General features: G+C 50.2%; 3 protein-coding genes across 8 annotated transcripts in view; 2 read left to right on the forward strand and 1 right to left on the reverse strand.

Moving 5' to 3' along the window:
- The first annotated feature begins 232 nt into the window (after window positions 1–232).
- TULP2 (TUB like protein 2) lies at window positions 233–11933 on the forward strand. The gene is made up of 13 exons (XM_053606495.1): window positions 233–471; window positions 726–758; window positions 1197–1248; window positions 1699–1825; window positions 3429–3566; window positions 3804–3920; window positions 6447–6562; window positions 7632–7943; window positions 9106–9218; window positions 10294–10408; window positions 10483–10581; window positions 11079–11250; window positions 11800–11933. Exons 2-13 carry the CDS (start codon window positions 727–729, stop codon window positions 11931–11933), a joined length of 1527 nt encoding a protein of 508 aa, XP_053462470.1. The 5' UTR covers window positions 233–471; window position 726.
- Window positions 11934–14752: 2819 nt separating this feature from the next.
- Window positions 14753–18401, reverse strand: PPP1R15A (protein phosphatase 1 regulatory subunit 15A). The gene is made up of 3 exons (XM_053606442.1): window positions 18150–18401; window positions 15567–17420; window positions 14753–15169 (listed from the first exon to the last, which is right to left on the reverse strand). The coding sequence occupies exons 2-3, from the start codon at window positions 17409–17411 to the stop codon at window positions 14882–14884; spliced, it is 2133 nt and encodes a 710-aa protein (XP_053462417.1). The 5' UTR covers window positions 17412–17420; window positions 18150–18401; the 3' UTR covers window positions 14753–14881.
- A 1904-nt stretch (window positions 18402–20305) lies between these two features.
- The window catches only part of PLEKHA4 (pleckstrin homology domain containing A4), a 33373-nt gene continuing 28941 nt past the window's right edge, over window positions 20306–24737 (forward strand). For 4 of the 6 annotated variants that reach the window (XM_053606435.1, XM_053606438.1, XM_053606439.1 and 1 more), the window contains exons 1-3: window positions 20306–20739; window positions 21237–21326; window positions 23226–23333. In XM_053606435.1, coding sequence (XP_053462410.1) covers window positions 21243–21326; window positions 23226–23333 — 192 coding nt within the window. In that variant the 5' untranslated portion in view covers window positions 20306–20739; window positions 21237–21242. Of the gene's footprint in view, window positions 20787–21236; window positions 21327–23225; window positions 23334–24737 lie in introns of those variants that run through there. The other 2 variants (XM_053606436.1, XM_053606441.1) reach the window with 2 other exon arrangements.

Below are 24737 nucleotides of genomic sequence, written 5' to 3' on the forward strand. Positions count from 1 at the left end.
GAGTTGTAGTTTTTCCATTTGTTTTCTCCTGAGTGCCTGCAAGTTACAGCTCAGTAACAATTGGCAAAACCCACCTCATAAGTTTCTTATAAGCGAGATGTGTAGAGAGAGACTGCGAGGCGGCCTCTCTCGGGTCCCTTTAAGGAACACCCACGTGTCACTCCAATTCAGAATCCCCGGAGCAGGGTTGCCTGGCTGCAGCCGGCCAGAAGTCATTGCTTTGTTGGAAGTGGAGCTTGGGGGCCAGGAGGGAGGGGACTAGGGCAGGTCCCATTAGGAATCCCCCTCCCTCCAAGCCCTCTTTTTTTCCCCCTATTTGCTAGAGACCCAGAGATTAGGTCCCAGTTTTCAAAGGAGGGGTAAAGTATGGTTGGAGATTGGCCAGAGAGGCAAGGCCCAGAGGCGTCAATGTGAGCAGCCTCTCCAGGGCACAAGGCACAGAGAAAAAGGAGTCTCCAGGATCTCAAGCAGGTGGGCGCTGGGATTGGGTATTTGGGGCCACAGTTTTGAGTTCTGTTGCCAGAGAGTTAGGTATCTGGGAGACGGAGAACTGAGCTTCTGGGCCTGGTAATGAGGAAAACTGGAAACAGGCTATTGAGCCCCAACAGGAGTGGATGTTGGGATTTAGGTTAACCTGGGTCCAGAAGAAAATGTAAAGCTTAGGGTCAGGTGAGTCCATTGGGATGTTGGTTCTGGATCCTGACTCCTGGTTTTTGCTTCTCCAGAATGTCTCAGGAGAATGACAGATGGAAGACAGAGTGAGTGGGGAAACAGATGCACAGGGGTGGGGCGTGGAGGTGGAAGGGGGTACTTAAACTTGATTATGCCCCCAGGCACTCAGCTCTGGTCTCATAACCCTGTTTGCAGGTTCAGCACCATCAACTTTGTGGAAAGGATAGGGGACCTGAACTCCTGTGTCCTAAGGAGAGGGGGCTAGGGTTAACACTGAATGAGGAGGGTCTGGGGGCCCCAACTCCCGAGTCCTGAGACAGGAGAGCCCTGTCATCTCTGATTCCTGGCTTCTGGATGGTCTGGTGCTGAAAGAGCTGCACAATAGATGGGGCAGGCTCGGGTTCTGCATTTTCTATCACTTCTCATGAGCTCAGAACCCAAGTTGGACAGGGGAAAGGAGGGTGAAAGGAGGGATTCTTGGGCAACCAGTGCTGGCTGTCACCATATGCCTGCATCTCTCTCAGGATCTTGGTGGATGAGCTTGCTGCCATGAGGCTGCAGAAGCTGGATCAGCAGGTACTATGCGTGGGAATCTTGCCCCACCCCCCACCCCCCTTCTATCTTCTAGACCTCCCCCAGAAGCCCCATCCCTGGGCCTTGCTCTGGGATTCCCAGTCCCTCCTGGCATTTTCTGGACCTCAAGTTCTTCAGTCAGGAAATGAGAAAATAACACATCAGGATTTAAAGAAGCAAATAAACGCTGGTGATGAGACTCCAGAATTTCTAAAGAACAAGAGTTGTAGAGAGCAGGACTCTTAGGTCCTGGGGAAGGAGGGAGTTGGATGCAGAGACTCTTGGATCTGAGGGAGGAGGAGCTGACAGACTGGGGGCCTAAACACCCAGGACCCAGTGGAGAAATGGGTTCATGAACTCCCACCTATGCAGGGTTTTGCTCCACGCCCCACCTCACTCGTGTCTTCCCTTCTGGGTCTTGGTTCCTACACCCCACTTCTCCGGCTCCCACAGAGGCGGCTGTTTGAGAAGAAGCAACGACGGAAGCGCCAAGAACCTCTCATGGTTCAGGCCAATCCTGATGCTTCCCTGAGGCTCCGGCGACTGCAGCGGCCGGAGAAGTGCCTTCTGGGTGACAGCGGTCAGCAAAGGCTCCCAGGGCCCTTCGGGGTCGTGGGTCTGGAGCGCGGTCTGTGGGAGCGGGAGGATGAGGCCTAGTGGAGTCAGAGGGTTGGAACGTAGTGAAGCCCTGGGGCGGGGACTTGGTAGTAGATGGGGCTGACCCTGGTCGAACCCTTGAAGAGTTTGAGGGTGGGGGCCGTGGACCTGTGCGGGTTCAGGGGCGGGGCTGGTGAGAGTGCTGAATTTGGAGACCGGGGAGGCGGGGCCGGAGAAAATCTGTGATCAGACTTGGCGGAGCTCGGAGGTGGAACCTGGGAGATCTGGAGTCCGCCCAGATGTTGCGGAGGCAGGGTCTAGGGGGTCCGGGGGCCAGGCCAGAGAGAGCCGGGGCGGGGCTTGAGTGATGGAGAAGAGGATGGCTCGGGATTGTTAAAATCCCACAACAGGGCTGTGCGCGGTGGCTCACGCCTGTAATCCTGGCACTCAGGGAGGCTGATTTGGCCTACTGCCTGAGCTCCTGGGTTAGAGACCAGCCTGAGCAAGAGTAACACCCGGTCTCTAAAAGTAGCCAGTCGTTGTGGCGGGCACCTGTAGGCCCAGCTACTTGGGAAGCTGAGGCAAGAGAATCACTTGAGCCTAAGACTTTGAGGTTGCTGTGAGCTATGACGCCAGAGCACTCTACCGACGGCGACAAACCGAGATTCTGTCTCAAAAAAATTTTTTTAATAATAAAATTAAATACATTTTAAAAATAAAGGCTTGGCGATCATAGCACAGTGGTTATGAAGCCAATCACATATACAGACGGTGGTGGGTTTGAACCTGGCCCGGGCCAAGTTAAACAAAAAATAGCTGGGCGTTGTGGTGGGCGCCTGTAGTCCCAGCTACTTGGGAGGCTGAGGCAAGAGAATCGCTTAAGCCCAAGAGTTGGAGGTTGCTGTGAGCTGTGATGCTACGGTACTCTACCAAGGATGGCTTCAGACTCTGTCTCAAAAAAGAAAAAAAAAAATCAATCGGGCAGCGCCTGTGGCTCAGTGGGTAAGGGTGGCAGATTCGAACCCAGTCGTGCCAAACAGCAACAAAAAAACTAGCCTGGCATTGTGGCCAGCGCCTGTAGTCCCAACTACTCCGGAGGCTGAGGCAAGAAAATTGCTTAAGCCCAGGAGCTGGAGGTTGCTGTGAGCTGTAACGCCACAGCACTCTACCCAGCGTGATAAAGTGAGACTCCTAAAAAAAAAAAAAAAAAAGAAGAAGAAAAAGAAAAAATTCGACTTGTCTGGTGGTGTGCTCTTTGAGAGACTCCTTTAAAAAATATTCCACGACAATTTAACGGGAGAAGGTCCTGGATCCGTGGCACACACCTGGAATCGCAGGTACTCTGGAGGCTGAAGTGGGACGATCATTTCAGCCTAGGAGTTGGAGACCAGCTGAGCAATATAGTGAGAGAAAAAAAAAAAAACAACCTTGGTGGCAGAGCTTTAGAATGGGAATTGGATTTGGGGTGAGTCTTGGGGGTGTGGGTCAGTGAATTAAGGATGACATCTGGGAATGCAGTGAGAGGGAGGATCTCCTTCATGGAGGACCAGAATTTGTTTTAATGGGATTCACACACCTTCTCCCAGGCCTTGGGAACCCTTTCCTCCAGAAGAACGTGCCAGAGGCACATCTGCGTTGTGGTGCCCACAGTGTCCTGGGTACCGTGAGCTGTGGTGGAGATGGCTGCGGTGAGCACGGCCGCCTGATGTTGCCGACAGAAGCAGGTATCTTGAGTCCTTGGAGTGCTTATATCCCAGAACTGCTCCCACCAGAACCCAGGAATTTGGGACCTCAATCTTTGCTTTCCAAAGGACTTAAGAGTCCTCCTTCCTCACAGGAGAGATTTCAGGTCTTGAGCTGCCCCCTGCTGCAACACTCTAGGATCTGAGTCTCCTCCCTCTTTCCTTCTCCAGTGTTTAGGACTCCTGTTCTCCAGTCCCTCTCCTTATCCTGGCTTGTAGACAGTTCTGATTCGGAGTTGGAGGAAGTCTGGGTGGAGGATGTTTTCATCTCTCCTCCACCTGAAAAAGAGCCTCGGGGAACTCGACGCAGGGGTTGGTCTGCCAACCAAGGACCTGGTGATTTTGGGGGAATTCAGGGTGAAAGCTGGTCCCCTTGTCCATGCCACAAACCTTCCCCTTTTAATGGTAATAACTTTATTTAATTATAATTCACATATATAATTTACTCATTTAAAGTTTACAATGCCATGGGTCTTAACCTTTGCAGATACCAAAATCCTCAGATGCTCAAACCCATGATGTAAAATAGCATAGCGTTTGCTTATAACCTATTCACCTACTCCCATATACTTTCAATCATCGCTTGCCAGGTGCAGTGGCTTGGTTCTGTAGTCCCAGTGACTCAGGCAGGAGGAGGCTGAGGCAGAGAGGATCACTTGAACCCAGAATTTGAAGTTTGAAGTGAGCTGTGATCAGGCCACTCCACTCCAGCCTGGGCCACATAGTGAGACCCCCTTCTCTAAAAATATAAACCATTTCTAGATTCCTTATGATACCTAATGCAATGTAAATGGTTGTTATACTCAATTTTTTTCTTATTCCAACAATCAATAATGCAATGTTTTTTTAAATCTGTATTATTTTATATAGTCTTTTTTTATTTTTTATTGAGATAGAGTCTCACATCGCTTCTTGGCCTTTTGGCTAAAATCAAGTGTGGAGATAGAGTCTCATTTTGTCACCCTCAGTAGAGGGCCATGGCATCATTGCTAACAGTAACTTCAAACTCTTGGGCTCAAGTGATTCTCTTGCCTCAGCCTCCCAAGTAGCTGGGACTACTATTTTTTTAGTACCAGGACTACTGGTACCTGCTATTTTTTTCTTTTTGTTTTTTTTTTTTTAGCAGGTCTGGCCAGGTTTGAACCCACCAGCCCCAGAGCATGTGGTCAGTGCCCTAACCACTGAGCTACGGGTGCCCAGCCTGTCTTATTATTTTTTAAATGATTCTCTCCCAAATATTTTTGGTCAGTGGATGGTTGATCAGGCCTGTATTAATAGAATTGTGTGACTATCACCACAATTTTAGAACATTTTTGCCTCCCCCAAAAGAAACCCTGAATCATTTAGCTGTTGCCTCCTTTCTATTCTCCCTGCCCCTATACCCTGGCAACCACTAATCTAAGTTATGTCTTTCTAGATTCACCTATTCTGGACTTTTCCTATGAATGGACTCATACAATATTTGGTCTTTTGAGTTTGGCTTCTTTCACTTAGCAAATTTTTTTGGTTTTGTTTTGTTTTGTTTTTGCAGTTTTTGGCTGGGGCTGGGTTCAAACCCACCTCTGGCATATGGGGTCGGTGCCCCACTCCTTTGAGTCAGAGGCGCTGCCCAACTTAGCAAGTTTTTTTTTGTGTGTGTGTGTGTGTGTGTGTGTGTGTAAAACAGAATCTCAAGCTGTTGCCCTGGGTAGAGTGCTATGGCATTATCATAGCTCACAGCAACCTCCAACTCTTAGACTCAAGTGATCCTCTTGCCTCAGTTTTTTCTTTTTTTTAGTAGAGAACAGGTTTTTGCTCAGGCTGATCTCAAACTCATGAGCTCAAGCAATCCACTGCCTCAGCCTCCCAGAGTGTTAGGATTACAGGTGTGAGCCACCACACCTGTCACTTAGCAAGTTTTTTTTTTTTTTTTTTTTTTCAGTTTTGGCTGGGGCCAGGCTCAAACTTGCCACCCCCGGTATATGGGGCCGGCGCCCTACTCCTTGAGCCACAGGCGCTGCCCTACTTAGCAAGTTTTTAAAGGTTCATCCATGAATTACCAGTACTTTATTCCTTTTTATTCTCTTTAAAATTCCATTATGGTAAAAATTTTTTTTATTCTCATGACCTGGCTAATGATTTCAATGACAGAATTCTTTTTTTTGTGTGTGTGTGTGTGTGTGTGTGTGTGTGTGTGGTTTTTTGGCCGGGGCTGGGTTTGAACCCGCCACCTCTGACATATGGGACTGGCGCCCTACTCCCTGAGCCACAGGCGCTGCCCTTCTTTTTTTTTTTTTTTTAATTAATTTATTTTTTTTTTGTAGAGACAGAGTCTCACTGTACCGCCCTTGGGTAGAGTGCCATGACGTCACACGGCTCACAGCAACCTCTAACTCTTGGGCTTACGCCATTCTCTTGCCTCAGCCTCCCGAGCAGCTGGGACAGGCACCCACCACAATGCCCGGCTATTTTTTGGTTGCAGTTTGGCTGGGGCTGGGTTTGAATCCGCCACCCTCGGCATATGGGGCTGGCGCCCTACTCACTGAGCCACAGGCGCCACCCAGTGACAGAATTCTTAATCACTCCAAATTCCACCTCCCCCTTCTTAGTTCCCTAGTCTCTTCTTTGCTGTCTATGAGACAAAGAAAAAGGCAAACTAACCCCTCCCTGTTTTTAGGCCCAAGGAAGTCAGAAACTCCTCACCCCTTGTAGACTCCCATGCATTTGGGGAGAAGGAGGATCTGGCAGGTGAGGGCACTGAGTAACGATTTGGGACTGAGTTCTAGCCTTCCCTAGCTAGCACTGATAACTTTGTCAATTTTGTCCCAAACCCCTGTGACCCAGGTGTCTTGAGCTCTGTTCCGGTCTTCTTCTACTACTCAGGGGCCAGTGTGGAGGAGGAGAATAAATCCCAGGATGTTGCAGATGAATGTGAGGTGCCCTACCTGGAACCAAACCCTGGAATGGATGGTGACCTGGGACCTGGAAACTCCCATCAGGTGGAAGGAGGCACACCTAGTCAGAATGTAGGAAGAATAGGGCCAGCCTAGGACCTCGGGGGTTGGGGTGGGTGGAGTGGGACTAAAATTCTGCAGCCCAGACAGAGATTGTCTTTTCGTGGTGTACAGAACCACCTGCAAGCCTGTTGTGATTGGGCTAGCAGAAGCTCTGTGTGAGTGTAATTTATCAAATAGGGATTTGAATTGATGTGGGCATGACCATTAAAATGTAGCTCATAACTGGGCATGGTGGCTCATGCCTGTAGTCCTCATTGTTTGGGAGACCGAGACAGGAGGATTGCTTGAGCTCAGGAGTTATAGACTGGCTTAAACTGAGTGAGACCCTATCTCTACTAAAAATAGTAATATTAGCTGGGTGTCATGGTGGGCACCTGTAGTCCCAGCTACTCAGGAGGCTGAGGCCAGAGGTTCACTTGAACCCAGAAGGCTGAGGTTGCTGTGAGCTAGGCTGATGCCACAGCACTCTAGCCCAGGCAACAGAGTGAGACTCTGTGTCAATAAATAAATAAAATTAAAATATAGCCGATGATCTTAGGGGGAGCAGAGCATTGACAGGGAAGAGCCAATAAGCACTCACATTGGTGGTCATGAAAGTAGATAGTTTCACCTCGGGTAGATCTGGGCTGTCTTGTATTACCTAGACTAAATCAACACTGCTTGGACGAATGGGCAGCGTTCTCAAAGGAATTCTCCAATCAGTAGGTGGAGTGGGTGTGGCTGCAGAGGAAAAGTGAATAGAACTTGCCAATCAACAGACGATGGGGTGGATTTCTCCCTAGTCAGGAATCTCAGCCCACCTGCACTCTGGGTGGAATAAAACCACTTTATCACAAAACGAAACAAAACAGACGATGACTTGTCTGGCTGGGCTAACTGAGATGTTTGAACAATAAGCTGAAAATATGGGCGGGGGAGGGTGTAACCATGCACTGCATGGCCACTTAGTAGTTGGTAAGGCTGGGGCTGTAACCTCAACTTTGTTTTTTTTTAATTTTTAATCTGGTTTTATGTGAATGTCCCTCAACTTTGAATTTGGTGCATGGGTTAGGTGGAAGACCTGGAAGAGAAGAAAGAGGAGTTGGAGTTTACGGAGATGAATGCCCTAGCAACAACCAACCAGGAGACGTCCAAGGCCCTGGAGGGCTTTGTTGATATTGGTAGCAGCAATGTGGACAGCTTGACTTACCTGGCACCCAGTTTCCCATGCTTACAGCGAAGCGAGGACATGGAGGCATATGTGTTGCAGCCAGTGATCCGAGGCATCACGTTGCAGTGCCGCATTAGTCGTGACAAGCATGGATTAGAAAAAACCATGTTCCCCTCCTACTATCTCTACATGGAGGCAGGCAATGGCCGGAAGGTGCGGTCCAATCCATTTGGGCCCCCCGCTCCACAACCTTATAGAACTAGGATCTGTCAACTGCAATGTCAAGTTCAGCCCTTACCAGAACTAGAATCCTTTCCTTACAGAGCCCAGTAGCACTAGCCTTACCCATCCCATAACCAAGCCCTGTGCACTCTAGTTGGGCCTGTCTTTCTCAAAGTCAGGCCATACCCTCTCAGGGTCCAAAAGCCCACCTACTACATCTCCTGGAGGTGGATTGCTGGTCCTTTCTTTGTGGACCAAAAGAAAGACCAAGCTAGCCTTATTGAGCCTTCTTTGCTATTAGGCTCCAGGGAATCCTGGGATAAGCCCTGCCCCCAGGAATCAAGCCTCTTCCCTTTATGGATTTTCCATTCCATAGCCCAGCCACTTTCCTCTCAGTGTGGCCTCCTCTCCTCAGGGTACTTTCTCCCTGAGAACGAGACTTTTTCCCTACACAGAGCCAGGCCCACTTTTCTCAGATGAAACACCTACCAAAGTTTTAGCCAGGCGAGGTGGCTCATACCTGTAATCCTAGCACTCTGGGAGGCTAAGATGCGCGGATTGCTTGAACTCATAAGTTTGAGACCAGCCTAAGCAAGAGCAAGACCTTATCTCTACCCAAAATAGAAAAAATTACCTGAGCATTTTGGCGGGTGTCAGTAGTCCCAGCTACTTGGGAAGCTGAGGCAGGACGATTACTTGAGCTCAAGGGAGTTTGAGGTTGCTGTGAGTTATGATGATGTCATGGCACTCAATCCTAGGGCAACAGAGTAAGACTCTGTCTCAAAAAAAAAAAAAAAAAAGAGAAAGAAAGAAAGATCTACCAAAATCTTGCTGTAATGTTGCAAGTGAAGCTCTTCCCCATTCTCCAACTCCAGGCTGTGCTCATTAGTCAGGCTTGCTCCTGTGTGGACCAAACTCCAGCCCCAACCCATTGGCAGAAAGAATGCAGGGGAGATATTAAGATGGGAAGCTCTGCTTGAGAATAGCCAATAGCTTCCTTCAGTTAGAACCACATCTCCCAGCAACCCTTGGGATGCTTGTTGTGCCCTCACCTGCTTTTTGGTTATGGGACATTGCGTTTTCTTATCTTTAGACTCCTAACTGGAGCCAGATGCCAGAAATCCATTCTGATGTGCTGTCCTCCCATCCACAGCACTTCCTACTGGCTGGGCGAAAGAGAAAAAGGAGCAAAACCTCGAATTACGTCATCTCCGTGGACCCCACAGACCTATCTCGGGATGGGTACAACTTTGTGGGCAAAGTCAGGTGATGTGTGGTGAGAAACAGGTAGCAAGGAGCATGTAGGCGGGGCAGACAGAGACAAGTGGACTACATTTCCCAGCAAGCCGCAGAGCATAAGTCCCACCTTCTCTGGGGCCTGATGGGTTTTATAGTTCATCAGGTTGTATGCCCAGGTGGTTGAGAGTAGAAGCCCTGAAAGCTTTGGTACACAGGCTGGCATTTAAGACATTTGTCTTCTTGGCCAGGACAGAGTGGCTCACACCTGTTATCTTAGCATTTTAGGAGACCAAGGCAGAAGGATCACTTGAGCTCAAGAGTTCAAGACCAGGCTCCGCGCCTGTGCCTCAAGCAGCTAAGGCGCCAGCCACATACACCTGAGCTGGCGGGTTCAAATCCAGGCCAGGCCCACCAAACAACAATGACGGCTGCAACCAAAAAATAGCTAGGCCTTGTGGCGGGTGCCTGTAGTCCCAGCTGCTTGGGAGGTGGAGGCAGGAGAATCACTTAAGCCCAGGAGTTGGAGGTTGCTGTGAGCTGGGATGCCATAGCACTCTACCCAGGGTGACAGCTTGAGGCTCTGTCTCAAAAAAAAGGAGTTCAAGACCAGCCTGAGCAAGAGTGAGACCCCATCTCAACCAAAAACAGAAAAAATTAGCTGGGTGTTGTGGTGCACACCTGTAGTCCCAGCTACTCAGGAGGCTGAGCCAGGATTGTGTAACTTTGAGAGTTGCTGTGAACTAGGCTTATGCCACGGCACTCATGTCTGGGCAAGAGGCTAGAAGACATTTGACTTCTTGAGAAGCATGGAGCTGAGACTTCTAAGTTCTTGTGGGAGAAAAGGGGCCTGGGATTGTTGAGTTCTTGCGCTCTAGACAGAAGAGGGTCCCTGAAAGGCTGATGTAAGTGGCTAACATACACAGCTCACTAAAGAAATGGCAGGGTGGGCAGGAGGGTGTTCCAGGCCATAGATACAGGGAATATGATTCTTACCATGAGAATTGATGAGAACAGTCAATGAGATGACTTGGGAAAGCACTTAATGTACAGCCAAAGAGTAACACTTATTATCATTATTCTATCCACTCCCCTCCTGGAGCAGATCCAATGTCTTGGGCACCAAGTTCACCATCTTTAACAACGGGGTGAATCCCTCCAGAAAGAATTTCTTCCAGGATACTGCACAGATCAGACAGGAGCTGGGAGTTGTGTGTTATGTGAGTGTCCTAGGGATGAGAGGGCAGGATAGTGGGAAGAAGGAGCAAGGCCAACTGGAATATAATACTCTCAGGAGACCAACGTTTTCGGATTGCGGGGCCCTCGGAAAATGACTGTGATTATCCCAGCAGTAGACAGCCAAAACCAGAGAATCATTTTCCAGCCACTAAATGTGAGTCCTCAAGGTCAGAAAACTCTGGGTCAATGAAGGAGGAGGGGCTGGGGCCTGTCCTCCTAGGTCCCAGGGGAGAAGGGGACCTGTGAGTTAAGGTCTTGTGTGAAGCTTAGAGGGCTCTGTCAGACTTCTGTGACACAAGGAGTAAGGACTAGAGACTCACAAATTCTGTGTCCCAAAGATGAAAAGCTGGTTGGTGGCTGGGCGCAGTGGCTCACTCCTGTAATCCTAGCACTCTGGGAGGCCCAGGCAGGCCAACAGCTTGAGCTCAGGAGTTGGAGATCAGCCTAAGCAAGAGTGAGACCCCGTCTTTACTAAAAAGGAAAAACTGAGGCAAGAGGATCACTTGAGCCCAAGAGTTTGAGGTTGCTGTCAGCTGCGACGTCAGATCACTCTATTGAGGGCAAAAAAATGAGACTCTGTCTCCAAAAAGAAGAGAGAAAAGAAAGGGTGGTTGGTGGTATGTTAACCACGCCCCCACTTTCATCTCCTAGGAACAGGAGTCGCTAATGAGTCGCTTCCAACGGGGCTCCACGCAGGGGTTAGTCCTACTGCAAAACAAAACTCCTTTGTGGTGCGAGGAGAGCAGTGCCTACGTGCTCAATTTTAGTGGTCGAGTCACTCGGGCCTCAGTGAAGAACTTCCAGATCGTGCATCCGGAAGACCGTGAGCTCCTGGGAACCGGTTCGCTAGGGCTGGGGGAGTGAACGGAGGAGAATTACGTCTCCTTTCAGACACTTGAGCGTTTTTCTAGGCAGGGTATACGCTACGCTGTCGCAAAGCTTATTGGGAATTGTAGTTTCCACTGCCCTCAGAGGGTTTCTGAGCTTTGTGATTACCACACCACCACACGGTCTCTTAGAAATCTCTGTATTACTCTGGGAGGCTGAGGCGGGTAGATTGCCTGAGGTCACGAGTTTGAGACCAGCCTGAGCCAGAGAGAGACACCTCCTCTCTAAAGAATAGCCTGGCGTAGTAGTGGGCGCCTGTAGTCCCAGCTACTTGGGAGGCTGAGGCAAGAGAATCGCTTAAGCCCAAGAGTTTGAGGTTGCTGTGAGCTGTGACACCATAGCACTCTACCAAGGGTGACAAAGTGAGACTCTGTCTCAAAGAAAAAAAAAAAAGAAAAGAAATTAAAGAAATTGCAGTATTGGAAGCACAGAAGAAGGGAGATGAGGGAGTCTAATAAGGCTTAGTACCTGTCTTACCCTTCAGCGAGGTACCTGCTGCTCCAGTTCGGCCGTGTGGCCCCAGACACTTTCACCATGGACTTCTGCTACCCGCTTTGTCCACTCCAAGCCTTTGCCATCTGCTTATCCAGTTTAGATGGGAAGCTGGCCTGTGAGTAACTCAATGAAATACTGTCCCCTCATCAGCTTCTGTGCCTGCTCATTTGGAGAAAGGGTCCCAAGGTACATCTTGTTGCACTACCTTAATAGCCAACAGTTATTAGACACTGCCTGGGTGTGCAGTTTAGTGCCCTGGAGAGTGGGCATCATCTATTCTTACCAGGTTCACAGGTGATCATGGGAGACGGGCCTTGAAAAACAAAGAAGGCAAAATGCTCAAAAAAGTACATTGAGCCATAAATCTGTTGGATCAGAGGAGAGCAACTCTAAAAAAGTGACTTTCATCCTACACCTGAAGAATAAGGAGGAACCTGCTAATAAGAGTCATGGGAGCCAGGTGCGGTGGCTCACGCCTATGATCCTACCACTTTGGGAGGCTGAGGCGGGAGGCTTGAGCTCAGGAGTTGGACACCAGCCTGAGCAAGAGCGAGACCCTGTCTCTACTAAAAAGAAAAAAATAGAAAACTAGTTCTAAAATAGAAAAACTAGCCAGGTGTTGTGGCAGGCACCTGTAGTCCCAGCTACTTGGGAGGCTGAGGCAAAAGGATTGCTCAAACCCAAGAGTTTGATGTTGCTGTGATCCATGGTGAGGCTACTGCACTGCACTCTACCCAGGGCCACAGGGTGAGACTTTCTCAAAAAAAAAAAAAAAAAAAAAGTCATGGGGTGGGGATGGGACAAAAAGAAAAGAGGAGTCATGGGTGGAAGGAAACACTAGGCAGTATGCAAAACTTATACAAAGGTCTTAAAGGTGGAGGCTTGGTGATTTTGGGGAAATAGGATAGTTTGGTTGGAGCTGGGGCACCTCTCCTGGAGAAGGGCAGGGCATGAGGTTGGCCCACACTTGTTTGAACTGGACAGATTCCTGGACAGTTTGAACTGGACATTATTCCTTATGGGATAATTTACATCTTACTACCCATAACTTGGATGGGTGATTGAGTGTGCATGGTTGATTGTGAGCATAATTACACTGGTAGCTTACACTTACGTAGTATTTATTTGATGAACATTCTTTTAAAAATTTTAACTCCTTTGGAGCCAATCCAATAAGTTCTGTACAGTTGTTAGCCACAATTGTCAATGAATGCAAGGCTTATAAATGTGAAATTGGGCAACAGAATGTAAAGGCCCATAGAGGATTGAGCCTTTTTATTTTGAGAGTCAGTCTGTCACCCTGGGTAGAGTGCTATCGCATTATAGCTCACAGCAACCTCAAACTCCTAAGTTCAAGCAATCCTCTTGTCTTTACCTCCCAAGGAGCTGTGACCACCACAACTGGGTAGTTTTTTTCTTTCTTCTTTCTACTTTTATTTATTTATTTATTTTTTTGTAGAGACAGTCTCACTTTATGGCCTTCGGTAGAGTGCCGTGGCCTCACACAGCTCACAGCAACCTCCAACTCCTGAGCTTAAGCGATTCTCTTGCCTCAGCCTCCCGAGTAGCTGGGACTACAGGCGCCCGCCACAACGCCCAGCTATTTTTTTGTTGTAGTTCGGCCGGGGCCGGGTTTGAACCCGCCACCCTCGGTATATGGGGCCAGCGCCTTACCGACTGAGCCACAGGCGCCGCCCTCTTCTTTCTACTTTTAGTAGACACTGGGTCTTGCTCTTGGTCAGGCTAGTCTCAAACCGCCGAGCTCAAGTGATCCACCCACCTAAACCTTTCAAAGTGCCAGGATTATAGGCATGAGCCACTGTGTCCCACTAGGATTAAGCCTTAATATTCTATGGAGGCTCGGCTCCTGTAGCTCAGCAGCTAGGGCACCAGCCACATACACCGGGGCTGGTGGGTTCAAACCTGGCCTGGGCCTAGCAAACAATGACTACAACAAAAAAATAGCCAAGTGTTGTGGCAGGCGCCTGTAGTTCCAGCTACTTGGGAGGCTGAGGCAAGAGAATCACTTAAGCCCAAGAGTTTTTTTTTTTTTTGAGACAGTCTCATCTGGGTAGAGTGCCAGGGCATCACAGCTCACAGCAACCTCAAACTCTTGGGCTTAGTGATTCTCTTGCTTCAGCCTCCCAAGTAGCTGGGACTACAGGCACCTGCCACAACGCCTGGCTATTTTTTTTTGTTGCAGTTGTCATTGTTGTTTAACTGGCCCGGGCTGGGTTCGAACCTACCAGCCTCTGTGTATGTGGCTGGTGCCCTACCCACTGAGGTATGGGCAATGCCCAAAGCCCAAGAGTTTGAGATTGCTATGAGCTGTGACACCAGGCACTCTACCTAGGGCCACATAGTGAGACTGTCTTAAAAAAGAAAAAAAGAAACTCAACTGGAGTGTAACCCTGACTTTTTCAAGATTTAAGGACTGAAGGCTCCAGCCTCCTTGGGGAGATAATTGTTCCAAGTTTAATAAAATTTAGACAGATGGGGCGGCGCCTGTGACTCAAAGGAGTAGGACACTCCTGGAGGTGGCGGGTTCAAACCCAGCCCTGGCCAAAAACTGCAAAAAAAAAGCCAGACATTTGGGCGGTGCCTGTGGCTCAAGGAGTAGGGTGCTGGTCCCATATGCTGGAGGTGGTGGGTTTAAACCCAGCCCCGGCCAAAAATCACAAAAAAAAAAAAAAAAAAAATTTAGACAGATGACAAAGAAACTACAAAACTCATCAGTCCTTAAGTTCATACAAAGTCTCAGGACAAGAGATGGCAATGAGATGGATGATGGGAAATGTAGTTTATCGTCTGTTGAGTCACTTGCCTTTACACTCTCTCCCCCCACCTTCCTCCAGGACTCATAAGTATACTATTAATTCTGACACACATGGAGACATTGCTCACTAGAAATCAAAAAGCTTTATTTCTTATATAAATCCACATTTAAAAAAATAAATAGTTAATAAATAACATGCAAAACAATTGGTCTTAGCTATGCCTGCCACTGAGGTCCAGGCTAGGAGCAGTAGCAACACAAGAAAGGGAGGGAAAAGGTGTGGCCACAGCATGGCTCAAGGGCATGGCCTGGATGGGGTTTCAGAAGAGACAAAGGATGGCAAGGTCTGGGTAGGGGCAAGGATGGGGTCCAGAGCAGGAAGTGGGTTCCCAAGGCGTGTCCAGGCTCTGGCCCGGGCAGCAGGTGTGAGGCAAGGGCCTAGCTCCTTCTGGGCCTGGGTGATGCGGCGCTGGAAGCGACTTCGATCCCGGGCAAACTGCTCCCAGGGGCCCCGGCGGGCAGCCTGGGCTGGCCCTGCCCAGACAGCCAGGAAATGGACAGTGACCTTCTCAGAGAAGCGCACCTGGGGTCAGACAGGCACAGTTTGAAGTCATAAGGATGCAGACATAAGATGCACACTACCATAGAAATCCCAATGGAAACAAAAATTAGTTACACAAAAATGCCTGCTATCTGGTTAGTCACCGGCCTGTCAACAGTCACAGGATTTTCTAACTGACTCATTGAAGGTACAGGCGGGGCTGAGCCACAGCTGCTCCCTCCTCCCACAGGGGCCTCTTACGAAGGATTGCGTGACAGAAGACACAGCCCTGCCCTCCCAACAGAGTTCACATGCAACCCTCTGCAACCCAATGGGACCCAGGAGACCTGACCTCCAACCCTTCCTCCCTAGACCCAGGAGCTCTAGTTCCCAGCCCCCTCCTCTCTAAGACTCAAGAATCTGGGCCCTCTGCACCTACCTTTCTGCCCCTTAGGGGTGTCTCAGGGTCAGGATCCCAGGTTGGGGGTTCTGAGAACTTAAGCCGCCTTTGCAGCCGGAGTGGTAGCTTAGGAGGAGCCCAGGGAGGTGGCGGCTTCTCTCCAGGTAAATAGATGGCCACTCGGAAGGGGGAGGGCTCAGCTTCTCCCCAATTTTTGGCAGCTTTCTCTTCCTCTGTCTCCTCTTCAGGTCGACATACCCAGCCCCTGAGGAGGGCACTGTGGGACTGAAGGGAAGGATGTGGGTCTGAGTCACCTTCTCCCCCAGCTACTTTTGAATCATATCTTTTATCCTCATTCCTCTCATTTTCATCTTCATCCTCCGTGTCGTCTCTTGGCCAACAGACCCAGGCCTTCAAAAAAGCACCTGTACTGCTTGTGGAAGGAGCATCAGCTTCTCCCTTTTCCTCAGCTGATTCAGAATCACTGTCCTCATCTTCTTCCTCTGTGTCCTCTCCTGGCCGATATACCCAGGTCTTCAAGAAGGCACTTGCATGGGAAACAGAAGAGGAAGCCTCAGCTTCTAAATCGTTGTCTTCTTCTTCCTCCTCCTCCGAATCCTCTCCAGTCTGATGTGCCCAGAACTTCAAGAAGGCACCTGTGCTGCTTGTGGAAGAAGGAGCATCAGCTTCTCCCTCTTCCTCAGCTGATTCAGAATCACTGTCCTCATCTTCTTCCTCTGTGTCCTCTCCTGGCCGATATACCCAGGTTTTCACAAAGGCACTTGTAGGGGAAATGGAAGAGGAAGCCTCAGCTTCTCCTAGATCATTGTCTTCTTCCTTATTTTCCTCGTCCTCTGTGTCCTCTCCAGTCTGATATGCCCAGGCCACCAAAGAGACACTTGGTGGGGAAACAGAAGGACATTCAGCTCCTCTCTCTTTCTCAGCTGCCCCCACATTATCCTCACCTTCGTCTTCTCTGTACTTTCCATGGTGATATTCCCAGGACTTGAGCAGGGATCTCTGGGGTGGGACCGAGGAGTGTGGCTCTGGGTCACTTGCTGCTTTGAGTGCCTTTTCATCCTTCTCCTCACACTCTTTTCCCAAACAATATTCTGAGGCCTTAGGATTAGAGCTTGAAGGTGAGGAGGATATGGACGTCTTCCCGGCTTTTTTACTTTCTGTTCTTCTTCTTTCCTCCGTGGCTTGATCCTCTTCCTCCCCTGGGCAGTACACCCAAGTGCTGAGCTTGGGTTCTGGACACAAGAGGGAGGTTCTGGGAGCTTCATTTTTCACAGCTTCTCCATCTTCTTTCCCCTCCACCACTGGAAAACACTCCCAGTGTGAGGAGGGATAAGAGAATTTGGACACTCCCTCATCTACAGCAACTCCCTCTTCTTCAGTTTTCTCCTTCCCAGGGTTCTTATCAGAACCTTGCAGGGTTCTTATCAGAAGGTTGGGGGACAGAGTAGAAGGCTGGCCATCTGGAAATTCACTTCCCTGCTCTTTAGAGGCACTGGTTGCTTCCTCCTCACTATCCTCTTCATTGTCATCATCTGAAAGTCCCCAGGCTGCAAGAAGGGAGTAGCTGGTTTTCAGGTTGGCTGCTTCTTCAACCTCTTCACAGGCTCCACTGTCTTTGCCCTCCCCTTGAGAATGCTTGCCCCAGAGGGCATGGTAGGTTGCAGGGGGAGCCCTAGCTTCTCCCCCCAGGCCAGCTTCTGTCTGACCTACTTCTATTACTCCTTCCACCAGCCATGGCTCTGGAGGTCCTGGGCCCCTCAAGCGGCTCCAGGCCCGGCTAAGGAAGCCCATAAGTGGGGACAGGAGGAAGATGTGGCTATCCCTCCAAGGGGTGGCCTGCTGGGGCACTTGGCCTGGGGCCATCTATCTGGGCTAAAAAAAGATGAGGGGACAAAAGGAAATAAAGTTTAGGAGTCATTTAGAGTATAGAATGTGGGCATGACCATGAGTCATAGCAACCAAAATAGTAACAAATAGTAACACAAACACGCAAGTAGCAACGTGAGAATCCCTGCCCTAAATTCCTTTATGATCCCAGCCACTCCCATCTCTGTCCCTTGGCTCCCTTCTTTCTCTCTCTCTTAATACCCAGCAGTCTGGGCCTCCCATTCTCTCCGTTCTCAGATCCAGAGTCCCCAGCCTCCAGCCTCCTCTGTCCTCAGACCCAGAAGTTCCAGTCCCCAAAACCAAGAATAGAAGTTTTTTGTTTCCCTTGGGGACAAAGTTCCTAGTTCTTTCATCCTCCCGAGGATTAACAGATCAGGCCCCCATCACCTTCCAGCCCTTAAGACTCAAACATTCTGGAACACTGCCTCCCCCCCGCCCCCCCAGATGATACCATCATTGCAGAACCCAAATGTGTGGCTCCCAGAGCCTTCTTACTTCAGGCTCAGGACTCCCCGCTCCCAACCCTTTCTTCCTAAACCCAGCCCCTAGCCCACTCCTCCAGACCCCAGTGGCCGGGCGCCATCAACCCCTCCCCAGACCCAGCAGTTCAGGTTCTCAGGAAACAGGAGTTCTGGTCCCCGTCCTATAATATTGACCAAGAAACTGGCTCCTCGTAGCCCCTGGCTCCCCGCGGACCCATATGCTCTTATTTACCGGCTGGGGGTAGCGCGTCACCCCGGGGGCAGGAGCGCTGGCTCGGGCTGCCAGATGCAATCACAGGTCCTGACGGCTCGGGAGGCCAGCGCGTTCATCTCGCCCTCAGGCGTCGGGCTCCGGGCGACTCAAAGTATCGCCGACTGCCTCAAACTCAACCGCAACAAAAAGGCGCGGGGCCGTGCAGCGTCTCTCAGGTAAACAACAAGTAATCAAAGACCAGATGCAATTGACGCAGATGGCACCCGCAAGCCTTTTATATTCTGCGGCAGTCGACGCGCTGATGTCAGTAGGAGAGGCGGGGTTTTGAAACGGCAACGCGAGGTCTGGAAGCGAAAGTAAACCGGAACTTCTCGCGGAGATTCCGGGCTTTGTGACGTCACGCCGGCAAGTCCGAGCGTGGTCACGCCCCAAATCTAGAGAGTTGTCAATCAAACGCTCCTCCTCTTAAACCCGAGAGCCAATTCTCTTGTTCTGCTCTGGTCAAATGCCTTCAAGCCCTAATTTAGCCAGATGACTGCCCAGCCTGGTCCTCCCATCTTCGCTTCCGGTCCATTTCCTCCCCGGGTGGGAGGGTATCAATATTCCCATTTCACAGATGAAGAAACAGGTTTGGAAATGAAGCCACCTGCCCAAGATAGTCACAGCAGAATCCCGATTCACTGCAAATTAGAAGCACTACGCAGGCAGGCACTTTGTTTGGCTCACTGCCTTTTTTCAACGATATATATAGTGAAGGGCTACTAAACCAAAAGTTCATATTCTTTTCTTTTCACAGGCACAAGTCTCCACTACCGGGTTTCACCAGTTTCAGACTTAATGCAAAAACACTGCTTATGCAAACTGAAATTCTGCCTGGGTGGCACTCTTAATGGGAGTGGTGGCGGAGTGGGAGTTCTGCTGTGAGGTCCAGGCCCTTGGACACTGTTCGAGCTCCCCAGCTCCCTTACCTACTGCATAATCTTGTTTCTCAAAATACATCCAGGAACCATGTCTCTTTCCTGAGGGGATTATCCTCAGTCTAGAACAGAATTCTCAACTGGATCTGTTGAGGTGGACATTTGTTTGTTTGTTTTTTGAGTCAGAGTCTCACTATGTCGCCCTTGGTAGAGTGCAAGGGCGTCACTGTTCACAGCAACCTCAAATTATTGGGCTCAAGCGATTCTCTGTGTCAGCCTTCTGAGTAGCTGGGACTACTGGTGCCTGCCACAACACCCAGCTATTTTTTGTTGTTGTCGTCGTCGTAGTTGTCATTGCTGTTTGGCAGGCCAGAGCCGGGTTCAAACCCGCCAGCCACACTGTGTGGCTGGCGCCCTCGCCACTGAACTACAGGCGCCAAGCCTGAGGTGGAGATTTCTTTTTTTTTTTTTTTTTGTAGAGACAGAGTCTCACTGTACCGCCCTCGGGTAGAGTGCCGTGGCATCACAGGACTCACAGCAACCTCTAACTCTTGGGCTTACGCGATTCTCTTGCCTCAGCCTCCCGAGCAGCTGGGACTACAGGTGCCCGCCACAACGCCCGGCTATTTTTTTGTTGCAGTTTGGCCGGGGCTGGGTTTGAACCCGCCACCCTCGGCATATGGGGCCGGTGCCCTACTCACTGAGCCACAGGCACCGCCCCCTGAGGTGGAGATTTCAAACTTGCCACTTGACTCTGCCCTTGCCAGAATCCAGGAATCTAGGACCACCCCCTTCTTTCTGGGAGAGCTGGACAAACAATCTCCAGCCCCATTAAATCAAAGCCATACTTGCAAGTCTTTCCACTACTTACAACTCAGATGTCCTGACTCCTAGCTCGCTTCTTAGGCACCCAAGAGTCTGGTCTCTAACTCAGTCCTTCCAGGGCTTTGGCAGTCTGAGCCTTCATTTCTTGCAAGACCCGCGGCCCTCTTGGCCTCGGCCCTGACCACAACAAACCCATGGGGGCACTGGAGTCCAGGCCTTAACTCCTACTCTCCCAATAGTGAGAAGTCCTATCCTCAATTCTTAGAGGATCCGGGAGTTGGGGTGATGGGGGCCCAGCCCCTCCCCTTAGCTGTGGGGGCAGCAAAGCCAGGGGTCAGGCTGTGGTGGGGAGGCCAAAAGGGGCGGGGACAGCCCGGATTGGGAGGGGAGACAGCAGCGTGGGCGGCTGGCAGAGGGAGGGAAAGCCCAGCATAGAGGAAAGAGAAACTGGGAGAGGAAGGAAGAGAGAAAGAAAGAAAATCCAAAAGAGAGGGGAGGAAACGGCAGACGTGGAGGGCCAGAGAGAGAGAAAGAGGAAGAGATTGAATGTGAGGGAGAGAGACAGGGCAAGACAGGGAAAGAATGAGATAGAGACTTAGGGAGGACTCTGAGAGTCCTAGAGAAAAAGAAAGAATTGGACAGAAACAAAGACTGGGAGAGACAGTGACGGAGGGAGAGTATGAGTGAAGGAGAGACTGGAAGACAGAGATTGAAGAGAGGGAGACAGAATGTGAGGCTGGGAGAAAGACAGTCTAAAAGAAAGATAGGGAGAGTGTGAGCATTAGAAACAAGAAAGAGACAAACAGAGAGGGTTCAGTGACCTGGTAAGAAGAGACGGAGAAGTATGAGAGACAGCACCTAAGGAGGTAGGAGACTATCCTCTTGCCCCCTGTCCTTGGAACCCAAGAGCTGGGTAAGTTCCCTGACTGGGTTGGGAGGGACAGCCTGGGTGCACATTCCTCAGGCTTGGCTTGGGGAGTTGGCATGGATGGTTTGGGGGTTCGTGTGGGAGGGCAGGAGACACGTAGCCTGGGGCAGCCAGAAGGAGCCAGGGAATGGGGGTATCTCTAAACACAAAGAGGGTCAAATTCCTAGGCAGAGTACAGTAGCCAGGAATAAAGAAGCCCCTATTCTGTAGCCTGTGCTACAAATAGCTGCCTCCTCCCGCAGCTGCCAGGGCCGCCTACCTCTCTTGGCATCGCTCTTGGTATGCGGTCCTGGGGCCATGGCCTTCCCAGCCCTCCAGCCCCCAAACAACAGGCTCTTTCTCCTCAGCCTCCTCCGACCACTGAGCCTCTGACCCCATCTTTGTCCCGAGCTGGGTCAGCTACAGAGACACAGCCCTTTTCTTTCTCCCCCCAAGCCCTCAATGGAGGAGAGCAGACCTCGGAGCAGCCTCAGCCTGGCCAGCAGTGCCTCCACCATCTCCTCACTCAGCAGCCTGAGCACCAAGGTTCGGGCTTCCCGGTGGGAATGGGGAGGAAGGCAGGGCTCTGGGCCACCCATCCCTTGTTTCTTAGCCCTGGGTTCCGGGCCACCCCAGGGGTTCTGATTGTTAAGAATAAAGATCTTGGGCGGTGCCTGTGGCTCAGTAGGTGGGGCGCTGGCCCCATATACCGAGGGTGGAGGGTTCAAACCCGGCCCCGGCCAAACTGCAACCAAAAAATAGCCGGGCGTTGTGGCAGGCGCCTGTAGTCCCAGCTACTCGGGAGGCTGAGGCAAGAGAATCGCTTAAGCCCAGGAGTTGGAGGTTCCTGTGAGCTGTGTGATGCCACGGCACTCTACCGAGGGCCATAAAGTGAGACTCTGTCTCTACAAAGAAAAAAAGGAATAAAGATCTTGGTTGGGTGCAGTGGCTCATGCATGTGATCCTAACACTTTGGAGAAGGTGAGGTAGGAGGATTACTTGAGGCCGGAAGTTCAAGACCAACCTGGGCAATATTGAGACCCCTATCTTTACTAAAAATAGAAAAACAACCTACCTGAGTGTAGTGGCTCATGCCTCTAGTCCCGGCTACTCAAGAGCCTGAGGCAGGAGGATCGCTTGAGCCCAGGAGTTTGAGGTTACTGTGAGCTATGATGATGCCACTGCACTCTAGCCTGGGGAACAGAATGAGATCCTGTCTCAAACAAAGAAAAAACACAGGGCGGCGCCTGTGGCTCAATCGGTAAGGCACCGGCCCCATATATCGAGGGTGGCAGGTTCAAACCTGGCCCCGGCCAAACTGCAGCCAAAAAAATAGCTGGGCGTTGTGGTGGGCGGCTGTAGTCCCAGCTACTCGGGAGGCTGAGGCAAGAGAATCGCTTAAGCCCAGGAGTTGGAGGTTACCGTGAGCTGTGTGAGGCCACGGCACTCTACCGAGGGCCATAAAGTGAGACTCTGTCTCTACAAAAAAAAAAAAAAAAACACAAGAAGGAGGATCCTGAGCAACAGCATCTGCTAGACCTAGTAAGGTCTCAAATTGCCCACCAGCCACAGCTAGGAATTCAGAGGCACTCCCAGCTCGGTCACCACCCCTTGTATTTTCCTAATTCTAAGCCAGAGTAGCAACCTCCCCTGACCCTGGTTGCTAAGATAAGGCCACTCCCCAGCCATGAGGCCCCTCGTGTTCTCAGAAGCAGTGGCTGCTCTTGACCAGGGCTGAGACTTCCTGCCCCATCTCTATCCATCCAGTCTACTCACTAATGAATCCCACAAGGAAAGACCCTTCTGACAATAAGGCCCCATGGAGCTCCCAGATAATGTGTCCCAAATTAGCACTCTAGCCAAGAGCTTAAGGATGACACTCATTTCCTTGTTCTGCCTTTCCCTTACACAGTTTCCCGAGTTCAGAGCCCAGAGATTCAATCCCAGCCTTGGTTAGTATCACCTCCAAGAAAGGGTGTCCTGTGACAATGTGGCTATGGATAGTTGGGATGTCTATGTGTGTCAGGAGAGGCAGCTTCATCTGGGCAGGGGGGAGGGATTTGAAGACCCCTCTCCTTGGGCTTGGTTGCTAAAAGATGGCACTGCAATGGCATTGAGGCATCCTTTGATTCACCAGGGACTCAGCATGGAAGTTTCTCCTGAGGATGGGGACTGCCCAGCTGATATTCTTGGCTCAGATCTCAAAGGTGCTACTACACCTCCGGTTCTGGTAGCCAAGAGGGAGTGGCTCGTGATTCTTAAACTCTTTCCCAACAGCCTCTGAACACTTTCCTCTGCCCATGAAAAAAAGAATCTCTCAATTCTGCACCATGAACACCCCCAATTCTGATCTCTAAACTCAGCCAACTCCTTGGCCTCACTCCCTCCCAATCCCATCCCTAGGCCCTCCTCCCCCATTTACCTGTGTCTCCTTTCTTTCTTCAGAAGCCCACGAGGGCAGTAAACAAGGTCCATGCCTTTGGAAAGAGGGGCAATGCACTCAGAAGGGACCCCAACCTCCCTGTGCACATCCGAGGCTGGCTTCATAAGCAGGTGGAGTCTGTGGGTCTGGCTATTCACTGTTTCTCTTCTTCCGAGTCCCTAGATTTGTTTCTTTTTGCTATCACTCCCCTTCTACTTATTTTGCCATTGTTTCATTCATTCATCTATTCAATGACTACTTCCTGAACACTTACAATGTTCCAGGCTACAGGGCATACATCATGCAAATAAGATAAACAAGTATCTATATTACATTCAAGAATAGGGTAGGGCAGAGATGGATGAGAAATTAATAAGTAAATAAATGAACTTAATCATTTCAGATCATAGGAAGTTCTGTGAAGGAATAGCACATGGGAATGTGCTGGAGAGTAGCTGAGGAATGAAAGCTAGGTTTGACTCTTGGTCAGGGAAGTCCTCTCTGAGTTGACAATTGAGCTGAGAACTTAATGGCAAGGAGTAGCCCCCCATGCTAGATCTGGAGGCACAGCACACCCAAAATAAAAGGTCCTGCAGCAGGTAGAGCTTGGTGTTTAGAGTGAGGCAAAGCAGTGGCAGGGCAGGTTGCAGTTGTCATTGTTGGTTAGCTGTCCTGGGCCGGGTTCGAACCTGCCACCTTTGGTGTATGTGGCTGGTGCTGTAACCACTGTGCTATGGGCACCAAACCAATCTAACATAATTTTAAAAGATCATGCTTGGGGCAGCACCTGTGGCTCAGTGAGTAGGGCGCCAGTTCCATATACAGAGGGTGGCAAGTGTGAACTCAGCCCCAGCCAAACTGCAACAAAAAATAGCGAGGCAATGGGGTGGGCGCCTGTAGTCCCAGCTACTTGGGAGGCTGAGGCAAGAGAATCGCCTAAGCCCAAGAGCTGGAGGTTGCTGTGAGCTGTGATAGCACAGTACTCTACTGAGGGCAACAAGGTGAGATTCTCTCTCTAAAAATAAAATAAAATAAGATAAAATAAAATAAAATAAAAGATAATGTCTTCTGGTTTCCACATGAATGGATTGAGAAGAGGGGCAGGAGATTAGAGATGATGAAGTGGTCAAGGCAGAGGTGATGGGGAGACATGGGATTCAGGGTTGGCTCAGTGCCACCTTCCTGGCCTCTCTGTATCTCACACTCCAGTAATTGGATGAAGTCTCTGGATATAAAGCCCTTGCCCATATTGGGTACATTATCTCATCCAAACCTCTCTAACGCTTTTCAACCCCCAATTGACAGATGAGAAAACACAAAGTTCCTAGTGGGGAAATGACTTGTTTAAGGACATAGTTTGAGAGGGGTGTAGCTAGGAGTAGAACTCAGGTCCAGCTGTGTCCAGAATCCACATCAGCTTAGCCACTACACGCTGGCTTCCAGTCCACTGCATCAAACATGGTCTATCCTTCTCCTCCCTCGGTCCCCCCAGCTAGGTGTCTGTCTCCAGTCTATATCTCTGTTTCTCTCTCTCC

This window comes from Nycticebus coucang, chromosome 10, assembly GCF_027406575.1.
Source record: "Nycticebus coucang isolate mNycCou1 chromosome 10, mNycCou1.pri, whole genome shotgun sequence".
Classification (NCBI taxonomy): Eukaryota; Metazoa; Chordata; class Mammalia; order Primates; family Lorisidae; genus Nycticebus; species Nycticebus coucang.

Excerpts from the sequence above, each read along its gene's own strand:
- PPP1R15A (XM_053606442.1), bottom strand. The coding sequence starts at position 17,411 with ATGGCCCCAGGCCAAGTGCCCCAGCAGGCCACCCCTTGGAGGGATAGC. Across the intron at positions 15,170-15,566 it reads CACCCCTAAGGGGCAGAAAG|GTGCGCTTCTCTGAGAAGGT; the intron begins GTAGGTGCAGAG and ends GTCTGACCCCAG.
- TULP2 (XM_053606495.1), top strand. The coding sequence starts at position 727 with ATGTCTCAGGAGAATGACAGATGGAAGACAGA. Across the intron at positions 7,944-9,105 it reads AGGCAGGCAATGGCCGGAAG|CACTTCCTACTGGCTGGGCG; the intron begins GTGCGGTCCAAT and ends TCCCATCCACAG. Across the intron at positions 9,219-10,293 it reads AACTTTGTGGGCAAAGTCAG|ATCCAATGTCTTGGGCACCA; the intron begins GTGATGTGTGGT and ends CTCCTGGAGCAG.